The sequence below is a fragment of the Nyctibius grandis genome, chromosome 2, assembly GCF_013368605.1.
Source record: "Nyctibius grandis isolate bNycGra1 chromosome 2, bNycGra1.pri, whole genome shotgun sequence".
Classification (NCBI taxonomy): Eukaryota; Metazoa; Chordata; class Aves; order Nyctibiiformes; family Nyctibiidae; genus Nyctibius; species Nyctibius grandis.
This window is the reverse complement of record NC_090659.1, coordinates 108,985,752-108,998,293: the sequence shown is the minus strand read 5'-3', so window position 1 is coordinate 108,998,293 and position 12,542 is coordinate 108,985,752. Positions and strand designations below refer to the sequence as shown.

General features: G+C 40.1%; 1 protein-coding gene across 1 annotated transcript in view; it reads left to right on the top strand.

Moving 5' to 3' along the window:
* ATM (ATM serine/threonine kinase) overlaps positions 1–12,542 on the top strand; it is a 79,419-nt gene that overhangs the window by 51,015 nt on the left and 15,862 nt on the right. Inside the window, 3 exon segments of the mRNA XM_068425093.1 lie at positions 1,114–1,348; positions 3,320–3,487; positions 11,514–11,633. Coding sequence (XP_068281194.1) covers positions 1,114–1,348; positions 3,320–3,487; positions 11,514–11,633 — 523 coding nt within the window.

The window sequence follows — 12,542 nt, the reverse complement described above, 5'->3', positions numbered from 1 at the left end:
GAGAGGTTGTGGAGTCTCCTTCTCTGGAGACATTCAAAACCCGCCTGGACGCGTTTCTGTGTGATATGGTCTAGGCAATCCTGCCCCGGCAGGGGGATTGGACTAGATGATCTTTCGAGGTCCCTTCCAATCCCTAACATTCTGTGATTCTGTGATTCTGTGATTCTGTGATATGGATTGTAGGTTTACTATGTGAAGACAAATCTACATTCTTTTTATTTCCAGACTGGATTTATTCATGGTCTAGTTTTAATTATTTGATATTATACCAATATTGTATTTTAAATAATTGTTTTCTTTCCTTTGTTTTGAGTTCCCTGGTGTACTCCAAGGTAGCAGTCATATCTCCTAGTCTTTGGTTTACTAAAGTAACTGAGTCATCCTCTTTCAGTTTCCTTTCTGAAAATGTTTTCTATTTCCTTGACGATACCCATAGATCTATCGAAAGTTGTTTCAGTTTGAATCACTTTCTTCATGGACCACTATTACCATCAGTATTCTACCTGAGTTCTTAACATTTCTTTTTAATCATAGGAAGGTATTTATCTCTGTAGTGCTATTAACATTGAATTTTTTCTGTTATAGTTGTATCAGTTTGCTAGCTTATAGTCATTCTACAGTCATTTAGCATGTCCAGGACCTTATGAACCATTGCTATTTGCAGTTAATGAATCGCCTAAGACAATAATACATATAATGACAACCTACACAGCTACAATGTCACAGTTTGGAATTTATTCTTATATTAATCCATATATGACCTATATAATAAAATAGAAATCTTGGTCTCTAATCTTTTAAGCAGCCCTGTGTTTGAATGCGATTCCCTTTGCTGATAGACCTTTAACAAAACAGTTTTTGATGCTTAATCAAGAATGTTTACAGTGGATTTGTTCACCTTACCAATGTTGATCTCTTGATCTTCACGTTTGTTGAAGCTGGAAGCCTGCCAGATTATTCTGCATAGTAATTATTGTAGGGTTTTATGGACTGTTTCGTGGTTTTGATCTGTAGATTGTGAACTACCCCGGTGGTTTTGTTACTCATCTTGCATTTCACTAATACTTAGCGAGAACTAATAAGAGGTCTTTTTTCTTTTGGTAACAATTGCAGGTCTGTTACTACTCAACAACTGAATGATGTTTATTTGAAATGGCAGAGACAGTCGCAGCTTCTCAAGGACAGTGACTTCTGTTTCCAGGAACCTATCATGGCTCTGCGCACTGTAATTTTGGAGATCTTGCTTGAAAAGGAGAATGAAAATACCAAAAGAGAATGTATTAAAGATATCCTGACCAAACATCTAGTGGAGCTCTCTAGATTGGCAAGAACTGCTAAAAATACACAGGTAACAAATTCCAGGAAAGATCAGTGATGGTTGTTTAGGTTTTTAGTTTAGAAGAGAACTTAATTTTTTAACAGTATAAAGATTAACTGTATTCTAAGTTTATTTAATTATTCAATGAATCAATTAGTTGGAGACTTAAACTATGTAGAACTTATTCAAAAATTGTATTTATGGGCATGTTTTCTGAATTTTGTTCATAACTGTAAGCTACTCTATGAGGTAGATAATATAAAAATGAAAATTTTAGTGAAGAATCCTCTTATAGCTCTGTTACTTTATTTTGGTGTGGTTTTATATATCCAGTTTTCACTTGCATCATATTGTTGTAGTGTTCCAGAGTAAAGCTGCAGGAAGAACTCTGTTGCATTTGTATATTTAGTGTTGTCTTCAAGATTTTATACTCTCAAAGCTCCATTGCACTGTGGTAAATATCTCTCTGTGAATAACTTAGTGGGATTTGCAGTATCAGTGGTTTCTGCAGCTGCTAATGCATTTAAGGTCTGGAGTCAGCCTTGGCTTGTTCTAGGTAGTGCATCTGGAGGAGTAACTCAACAAGAATTTATAGAGCAACAATATCCTCCAAGAACGTCTGCAGAAAATGGTTCCAGCTAAGTATATAACCTGGAAAGATGTTTAACACTTCACATATGTGAAACTATATTAAACTTTGATTTCAGGAAGGTTCTAACTCTTTTTGTGAATAGTGATGAAATCAGTAGAACAGCTGTCTTTGATTTCATAAATTTGCAAGGTTTACTCAGTGCCTCTGGAATTGTTTAGGAAAATTACTTCTTCAGAATTTTTTTCTCATGCCTGCCCAGCCACTAACACTGTGGTGATGAGTGTCCTGTAAGAGCCTCAACAGAAGTTAATTTTTTTTTTCGCTTTGATTTTTAGTTACAGAAGGAGATTAAAATTGGGCGCCATATTTTGGGAGGATTAGAAGGTTCTGAAAGATTGAGCTAGTGTGGTTCTGAAAACACTATCGTTCCAGCCTCTTCAGTGTTGGTCATGTGCAACCTTTGGGACATACTTCTGGGCTGTGTCAGTCTTTCAGACCGTGGGATTATAACCCTTCCCTTTTGGCACACTAGTTGTTGACAACACTAAGTGTCTGGATGTAGGAAAGTTTTTGAGGAAGCACTCTTTGCAACTAATGGCTTTTCTTCCACTTTGGTGCCAGTACTATCCATCAGGAAAAGGAAGAGTGCCATACAGAATCGTCACACTGACCACTAATGGAAGTACCCAAACTTATGTTGTCATTTACAGGCATTCTTACATTTTAATTGTTTACTTTGCTTATTTAAAAGTGTGATTGATTTGGTTATTGGTTGAACAACTTGTGAAAATACACTTTAGTCTCGATCTTTGACATTGTTAAAAAGATAGTTTGCTCTTTGTACTATCATAGTGATACTAGATTACTAAATAATGAGGATATTACTTCCCCACTGATATGAGTGAAGAGGTAGGTGTACAAAAGAATTAGTGTATGATGGTGCCATTTTTCTTACTTTCTGCCGTCTCTTAGGTTGTGATACTAATCGCTAAGCTAAAATTATAAATCCACTATTTCAGTAGGCACGGATTGTAGAATTTCTATACTTCATACTTCTAAGTAGTTTAAAATGTTAAACATTGGTATTTGATTTTGGGGTTTGTGAAGTTTAATTCCATAGTCTATTTTTGTTGCAAATCCAGATTTTCTGCGAGTATATAGAAAAATAACTTCATGTCTTTGCTCCAAACAAATTCTTAGCATTGGATAGGCAGAATATGCTGCACGGGTAGAGCAAATGAAGATGGAGTTTAAAAACAAAGCTTGCTGTGAGATACATGTATTTGATGTAAAGAATTCTTTATAATTCTTTTCAAGTTTTTAAATTTTATAATTAAAATATAATAAATAATTTATAATTTATAAATTACAAATTTATAATTCTTTTATAATTCTTTTTTCAATTTCAGCTTCCAGAAAGAGCTATGTTTCAGATAAAACAGTACAATCCAATGGGATATGGAGTTTCTGAATGGCAACTAGAAGAAGCTCAGGTTTTCTGGGCTAAAAAGGAAGAGAGTCTTGCACTGAATATTCTTAAAAGGATGATAAAAAAATTAGATGCAGATTGGTTTCAGGTATGTGTTATATAATGTATAAACTTATGGGAATTAAATTATTTAAGATCCTTTTTCCACTTCCTGAAGTTTTCCCTTGGAAGAAAATTAAAAGGCGGTCTGCAATATTATTAAATCTGTTTTGTACTCTCAAAATGTCTGAAAGCAAAAAAGTCTGTATCAGCAAATCTTATCAGGGGTTTTCAAAGCGAGTCTGTAAGAGTGGCAGATGTTAGAATTCATTATTCATTATTTTGCCTCCAGTGCCACCACTGTGAAATACATAGCTTTTTAAAATCACAGATTATTTCCCTTGATAAATAATTAATTTGTTTTAAACAAAACTGTTACATAGAGGTGTATCATCTTATTCTGTGCCAATAGTTAAAGAAACTAATGGCCAAGCAGAATTGTTTAGGTATAGACTCATAAAATGATTAAGGTTGGAAAAGGCCTTTGAGTCTAACCATTAACCTAGCACTGCCAAGTCCACCACTAAACCACGTCCCTAAGCACCACATCTACACGTCTTTTAAATACCTCCAGGGATGGTGACTCCACCACTTCCCTGGGCAGCCTGTTCCAATGCTTGATAGCCCTTTTGGTGAAGAAATTTTTCCTAATATCCAGTCTAAACCTCCCCTGGCACAACTTGAGGCTATTTCCTCTCATCCTATCGCTTGTTACTTGGGAGAAGAGGCCAACACCCGCCTCGTTACAACCTCCTTTCAGGTAGCTGTAGAGAGTGATAAGGTCTCCCCTGAGCCTCCTTTTCTCCAGACTAAACACCCCCAGTTCTCTCAGCCGCTCCTCATAAGACTTTGTGCTCTAGAGCCTTCACCAGCTTTGTTGCCCTTCTTTGGACTTGCTCCAGCACCTCAATGTCTTTTTTGTAGTGAGGGTCCCAAAACTGAACACAGTATTCAAGGTGCGGCCTCACCAGTGCTGAGTACAGAGGGATGATCACTTCCTTGTCCTGTTGGCCACAATATTTCTGATACGTATTATGTTGGGAACTGTAATAGTGTACATATTTCTGTTACAAGAATAATAATAATAATAAAGATTTTATCTCTTGTCCTTATCATGTAAAAAAGGACTAATAAAGGGAGACACTAATAATACATTTTATGCTAAAGAAGCAGACCTCTGTTGCAGGCATTTCCCTGATGTCTGTAGGGAATCTTTGTGCAAAGGTGGGAGTATGAGTTGAGGCTTCTATTTCAGCGGGGCTGAAGATGTATCACAAAGTGTACAGAAATTCCAGGCAAATTTTTGACTGATAAACATTCATTACTGTACCTCAGACTTCTTTGTCCCTTGAACTAATCGACACCAAGCTCTGTGGTGTGGTCAACATGCTGGAGGGAAGGGATGCCATCCAGAGGGACCTTGACAGGCTTGAGAGCTGGGCCTGTGCGAACCTCATTAAGTTCAACAAGGCCAAGTGCAAGGTCCTGCATGTGGGTCGGGGCAATCCCAAGCACAAATACAGGCTGGGTGGAGAATGGATTGAGAGCAGCCCTGAGGAGAAGGACTTGGGGGTAATGGTTGACAAGAAGCTCAACATGAGCCGGCAGTGTGTGCTTGCAGCCCAGAAGGCCAACCGCATCCTGGGCTGCATCAAAAGCAGCGTGGCCAGCAGGTCGAGGGAGGGGATTCTGCCCCTTTACTCTGCTCTCGTGAGACCCCACCTGGAGTACTGCGTCCAGCTGTGGGGCCCCCAACATAAGAAGGACAGGAAGCTGTTGGAGCGAGTCCAGAGGAGGGCCACGAAGATGCTCAGAAGGCTGGAGCACCTCTCCTATGAAGAGAGGCTGAGAGAGTTGGGGTTGTTCAGCCTGGAGAAGAGAGGAAGGGAGGTCTCTGGGAAGACCTTCTAGCAGCCTTCCAGTACCTGAGGGGGGCCTACAGGAAAGCGGGAGAGGGACTTTTTACAAGGGCATGTAGTGATAGGACGAGGGGGAACGGTTTTAAACTGAAAGAGGGTAGATTTAGATTAGATATTAGGAAAAAGTTCTTGACTGTGATGGTGGTGAGACACTGGCACAGGTTGCCCAGAGAAGTTGTGGCTGCCCTCTTCCTGGCAGTGTTTAAGGCCAGGTTGGATGGGGCTTTGAGCAACCTGGTCTAGCGGAAGGGTGTCCCTGCCTATGGCAGGGGGGTTGGAACTAGATGATCTTTAAGGTCCTTCCAACCAAAACCATTCTGTGATTCTACGATTCTAACATAGATATGACTCAGGGTGCTGTTTCATGTCTTTCAATCCTCCCCCATTTACAAACACACTGAGCTGTGAGTTATGTTGTACTTCTGAAAATGGAATCTTACCTCAAATGGGAATGTTTTCTCATCTAATTTGACTTCAGCAAATGCTTCTGAATCTTAGTTATCTTAGATATTTTTGTAAGCTTTCTGAAAAATTATGTCACTTGATGTGAAGCAAATAATAGTATTCCCATCTCCAGTTCAGAATACAAGAACTGAAACAAAAATATCTCTCTCCTATCTCAGTAATGGCAATACGAAGTTCCTAAGAGTAAGTGTAAAGAATAGTTGGGCTGTATAGCCAGAGTACTCCCCAGACTTATTTGCAGCACAAGAACTTCCTGAACCAGAGGTAGTTTCTCTGTAGGTAATTCCTTCCAATGTTTTTTATACCATAAATTTGTCCAGTCACTTTTTGAGTCTGTGTATGCTTTTAGTATCCAAGAAAACCCTTCAACAAGGAGTTTCACAGCTTAATTCCCTCTGTTTTAAAAGCCACTTCCTTGTGTTCATTTTGAACCCCCTATCTTCATTTGATATTAGTTCTGATCTTGGAAAAAACACTGACCACGTTCCCTGTCTCCATTCTCCATAGTGAGGTAATGTTTTATAGTTACATTTCCAAACAGGAATAACTGTTTCACAGTCCATCATTGTATACAAGAAGTCTTTTCCCCCCTCTCATGCATCACTTAACATTTATTTTTGCTGGTAATTTCATTAGGTTTTTTTCATTCCATTTATTGTCCTGTATTGTTTGTCTGCAGTTCTTCAGTCTGTCATTGTTTTTATCACCTTGAATAACTCAATATCATCACCAGATTTTGTGTTCACTGCTCATCACCTTCTCAAGATTAATATCTTTTGAACAGCACAGATGACTGGATCTTTGGAGGCTTTTCACTGGTGACATAACTCTACTGTAAAAAGTGACCCATTTATTTATCTTTCCTTTGCCTATCTTACTTCTTTATCCCTCCAAGACTTACAGAATCACAGAATCACAGAATGTTAGGGATTGGAAGGGACCTCGAAAGATCATCTAGTCCAATCCCCCTGCCGGAGCAGGATTGCCTAGACCATATCACACAGGAACGCGTCCAGGCGGGTTTTGAATGTCTCCAGAGAAGGAGACTCCACAACCTCTCTGGGCAGCCTGTTCCAGTGTTCGGTCACCCTCACCGTAAAGAAGTTTTTCCTCATATTTAAGTGGAACCTCCTGTGTTCCAGCTTGCACCCATTGCCCCTTGTCCTGTCAAGGGATGTCACTGAGAAGAGCCTGGCTCCACCCTCATGTCACTTGCCCTTTACATATTTATAAACATTAATGAGGTCACCCCTCAGTCTCCTCTTCTCCAAGCTAAAGAGACCCAGCTCCCTGAGCGTCTCCTCATAAGGGAGATGTTCCACTCCCTTAATCATCTTCGTGGCTCTGCGCTGGACTCTCTCTAGCAGTTCCCTGTCCTTCTTGAACTGAGGGGCCCAGAACTGGACACAATATTCCAGATGCGTCCTCACCAGGGCAGAGTAGAGGGGGAGGAGAACCTCTCTCGACCTGCTGACCACACCCCTTCTAATACACCCCAGGATGCCCTTGGCCTTCTTGGCCACAAGGGCACACTGCTGGCTCATGGTCATCCTGTTGTCCACTAGAACCCCCAGGTCCCTTTCCCCTACGCTGCTCTCCAACAGGTCTGCCCCCAACTTGTACTGGTACATGGGGTTATTCTTGCCCAGATGCAGGACTCTACACTTGCCCTTGTTATATTTCATTAAATTTCTCCCCGCCCAACTCTCCAGCCTGTCCAGGTCTCTCTGAATGGCTGCGCAGCCTTCCGTTGTGTCAGCCATTCCTCCCAGTTTTGTGTCATCAGCGAACTTGCTGACAGTGCACTCTATTCCCTCATCCAAGTCATTAATGAATATATTGAATAGACTGGTCCCAGTACCGACCCTTGAGGGACTCCGCTAGACACAGACCTCCAACTGGACTCTGTCCCATTGACCACCACTCTCTGGCTTCTTTCCTTCAGCCAGTTCACAATCCACCTCACTACCCGATCATCCAGACCACACTTCCTCAGTTTAGCTGCAAGGATGCTGTGGGAGACCGTGTCAAACGCTTTACTGAAATCGAGATAGACCACATCCACAGCTTTACCATCATCTATCCACCGGGTTATGTCCTCATAAAAGGCTATCAAGTTGGTTAAGCATGACTTCCCCTTGGTGAAGCCATGCTGAGTGCCCCTAATGATCCCCCTATCCTTGATGTGCCTAGAGACAGCATCAAGAACAAGTTGTTCCATCACCTTTGCGGGGATGGAGGTGAGGCTGACCGGTCTATAGTTACCCGGGTTCTCTTTCTTGCCCTTTTTGAAGACTGGAGTGACATTCGCTTTCCTCCATTCCTCAGGCACCTCTCCCGTTGCCCACGACTTAGCAAAGATGATGGAGAGTGGCCTAGCAATGACTTCCACCAGCTCCCTCAGCACCCGCGGGTGCATCCCATCAGGGCCCATGGATTTATGGACGTCCAGATTGCTTAATTGGTCCCTGACCCAGCCCTCATCTACCAAGACAGATTCCTTAGTTCTTCAAGAGCCTTTTGTAGAAGAACCGTGTTACATGACTGTTGGAATCTTTTGGAGTAGGCTGAATCAGACAGATCTTCCTTTGCTTGTTGAGTTCTTAAGAAGTTCAGTTGAGTTGGGAAATGGGATGCATCTAAAGATGTTAAGAGAGTTGGCTGACATCATGTCAAAGCCACTTTTGTATCACCTCTGAAAGGTCATGGAGATCAGGGGAAGTCCTGATGACTGGAAGAGGATAATCACACCCATCTACAAAAAGGGCAAAAAGCAAGATCTGAAGCTACAGAGCAGTCAGACTCATTTCAGTCCCCGGGAAAATTACAGAACGGGTCTTTAGGGAAGCTGTTACCATGTACGTGAAGGAAAAGAAGGTCGTTGGGAAAAGTCAACAGAAATATACTGTCATGCTTGACCAACCTGATTGTCTTCTGTGGTGAAACAGTTTGTCCAGTAGACGTGGGACGAGTTCTGGATGTCATCTACCTTGATTTTAGCAAGACATTTGACACGGTCTCCCACAATATCCTTCCTGACAAGCTGGTGAGATACTGTCTGGATAGATAAGACCACAAGATAGGTGGAAAACTGGCTAAGCTGCTGAGCTCAAAGGGTGGTTGTTGATGATTCAAAGGCAGTCTGGTAGCCAGTCAGAAGTAGAGTTCCTTAGAGTTTGTTATGGGGTCGGATACTATTTTTATGACTGAGATCTGTATGACAGGACTGAATTTCCTCACCAAATTTGCAGATAACAGCAAACTGGAAAGAGATACATTCTGGAAGGAAGAGCCACCAGTCACAGAGACCTCAATAGTTTGGAAGATTGTGCCAATAGAATTGCATGAGATCAGTGGAAAGTCCTTCACCTGGGATAGAATAATCTCAAGCAGCATTACAGGGAGGGGTCTGACTGGCTGGGGTGTAGCTTTGCCAAAAAGGACCTGGGGGTCTCTGTGAAGAGCAAACTAAAATGATTCAACAGTTTGCCCTTGTAGCAATGAAGGTGAACCATGTCCTGGGCTGCATCACCAAAAGTGTACCCAGTAGATTACAAAGTGTGATTACTCTACTGCATTTGGCACTTCTTAGCCCACACCTGAAATAATGTGTCCAGTTTTGGTCCACCATTCAAGAGTGACATTGAAAAACTGGAGAGGATCACCACATGATTAGAGGTCTGGAGAACTTGGCAAAGAAATAAAGGTTGTTGGGACTGGGTTTTTTCAGCCTTAAGAAGTGAAGGCTTAGGGGGGACCTAGTCATAGTCTTCCAATACCCTAAAGGTAGTTATAGTGAAGATGGAGGTAACAGCTCACAGAGATGCACAGTGAAAGGGCAAAAGGCAATGGCACAAATTGTTTCAAGGGAAATGCCATCTTGATACAGGAAGAAAATTCTTTACCACTAAACACTGTGAACACTTTGCCCAAAAAAGTGATGGAATCTCAGTTTAGGAGAGTCCTGGAAAACTTAATCTAAAGCCCTGCTTTCAACAGAAGGTTGGGCCAGATGGTCTCCAGAGGTTTCTTCCAGCCTTGACTTTTCTGTCATTCCACGATGTCCTTTTACAAAAGCTGTTGGGGCTTTTCTTCATATTAATTCATCTGTTCTCTTTGTGGGTGTTTTTTGTGAATTTGTCCACTTCTGATAAGAGTCTTACTGACCTGTGCTTCCCTGGAACTTGTTAAAATATTGGTGTCGCATCTGCCACCTTCCACTCCTCTTATGTTAAGGCAGTTTTAAGCAAAAGCTTTTATACCTCTTTAGTAGTTCAGTTATTTCATCTGTGAATTGCTGTAGACCTTTCAGAAAAATACATCCCGATCCTGGTGAGTTGATAGTTTTAATTTTGTCCATTTGTTCAGTAGCCTTTGCTGTTGACACTTCAATAGCAGACAGACCTTTGAATCCCTCATAAAGAAAGACTTTGCAGTGGGAGTTTTCAAGCTTCTCCACAGTGAACACAAATGCAAATAATTTAAATTTTTTTCTGCTTTATCTTCTCAGAGCGCTATTTGTTTTATAACTCTGTTGTCTTTATCAAGTGGACTGTCTGGTGGCTAGCTGCTCCTAATATGTTTAAAAAATGCTTTTTTATTGTTTGTTGAGTCTTCTTCAAGTTGTTTGGGTTTTTTGGACAGCCTGATGGTGGGTTTTTATTTTTTCATTTGACAGGATATTTTATGATTTATTTAATACATTTTCTTTTCACTTGGACAAAACTTCATTTTGTGTACTGATGTGGTAAAAATTTCTTCATCATCCTTACCTTTGTGTTCAGCTATGATGGCTTTCCTGGAATATTTTTTGGAGGAAATAAACATTCGCTTTGAATCCATATACATTATTAAGGAATAACATACTTCAGAAAAGCTGGAGAATTTTGGGCCAAGTTCTCCACACATATCAGGACAAAATCAAGAGTTCCTGCTCCTCTTTTCATTTTCATGATTGCTCCATGAATCAGTTGATGAGGGCCTCCAAAAATTTACACCTCTTACCTTCCAGTGTTAGATTTACCCAGTTCACATAAGGAGGTTTTGTGTTTTCGCAGCCTATGATATCCTTCAGTATTTCACAGTCAGCGTTGCAATCTTGATCAGGTGGTCTTTAACATGTACCCTATACTAAAAGTATTTTGAAAACTTGCCCTACTATACAGTTAAAGCTGAGCTTCCAGTCTGGAGGCAGGTCCTTTGGAAATGTGCTCCATCATCTTCTCAGAGCACTTTTAACCAAGTTCCCTTGTAGAGGTCTGTCTGAAAAATTCGATGATCACACGTGGTTATCGCAATTCCTGAATGTTTCTTACAGAGTCTACTATGGAACTTCAGACTAAATGGAGATATTAGAAAATACAATTCTGGAAGCATGCTGTGAATTTATTTAATTTTTATTACATTTTGTCATTGTTTTATTCAGTTTTTCATTGTTCAAACTGTCAGGTATTTAAAAATATGTGCTCTCCTTTAGTCTAACATAGAATGTGAATGTGTTTTAAGGTTGTTGACTACTGTAGATGTGGATGGTAAATGACTCTGTAGATACATTACGTATAATAGGCCCGAGTGATTGAATTATATGCAGGGTTTAAAAGCTTTATAAATTGCCTACCTCATATGTAAAAGGTATCTTTATTTGATGCCTCACTCTTTCTTCTTTATTTCCCAAAACTTGCTTTCTCAAAGGTTGAGACTGATCCTCATCTGAAACTGATATATACAGAGTGTCTGAGGCTATGCGGAACCTGGTTAGCAGAAACATGCTTGGAAAACCCTACAGTCATCATGCAGAAATACTTAGAAAAGGTGCATCCAGTCTTTGAAATGTGCAGTCTTTGAGATAATGCTGTGCTAAAATACGGTGTTAAAATGTCAAGTAAATTTTTCAATGCAGCCTTCATTTTTCTGGATTGAAAATGTGGTTTCTTATAAAAATATTATAGTTTCACATAGTATTGTATAACACCACAGTCTTATAAAGTATTCATAATATGGCTTTAAAGAATTCACAGTGAAACTTCTGTGTAATATTGGCTTAGAAGTGCAGTGATTACAACTACTAGTCCACTTTCCCTTTCCTATTCCACTCCATCCCCATCCTTTCCTTCTCAGGACAGATCGTTTGCCTATGTTTTCAGTACGGGCAATGTATTTGTAACATTCTCTTTCCAGGTGCTGGAAAGTCTTGTTCTAGTGTTTCAAAGTACTGTAATTTTTTTTAAACTCTTAGTCAGTAGTAGAAACATTTTTATTAATATTTGTTCACCTTGCATTTCTTTATTACACGCTGATTTGTGAAACTGTACATAATTGCTTTTCTCTGTTACTCTCTATATGCTTTCTTCTTTCTGATGATTGGAATCCATGACTTTCACATATAATTTCTTTTTCTTTTCTGGCACTTTTTGGTTTGTCTTCTATTTTTTCCTCACCATCTTATGATAGAAAGTTGTAGAGCCATTGTAAATTTTCATGCTAGTTACTCTTCACAGATGGATAGCTGTAGGAGACTCCTGTATGGTTATTAAAGCTGTTTCATACAGGATAATCTTTTTGACTGTTTGCACTGAAACACTCCTCAAAGATTAAATTCACTTAGGAGAAATATATTCAGCGTGGTAGGTTTTATTTTGTATGCATATATATTCTGTCGTGGGCAACATTAAATAATGTGTTCGAGCAGATGACCCTGCTTCAGCAGGGGAGTTGGACAAG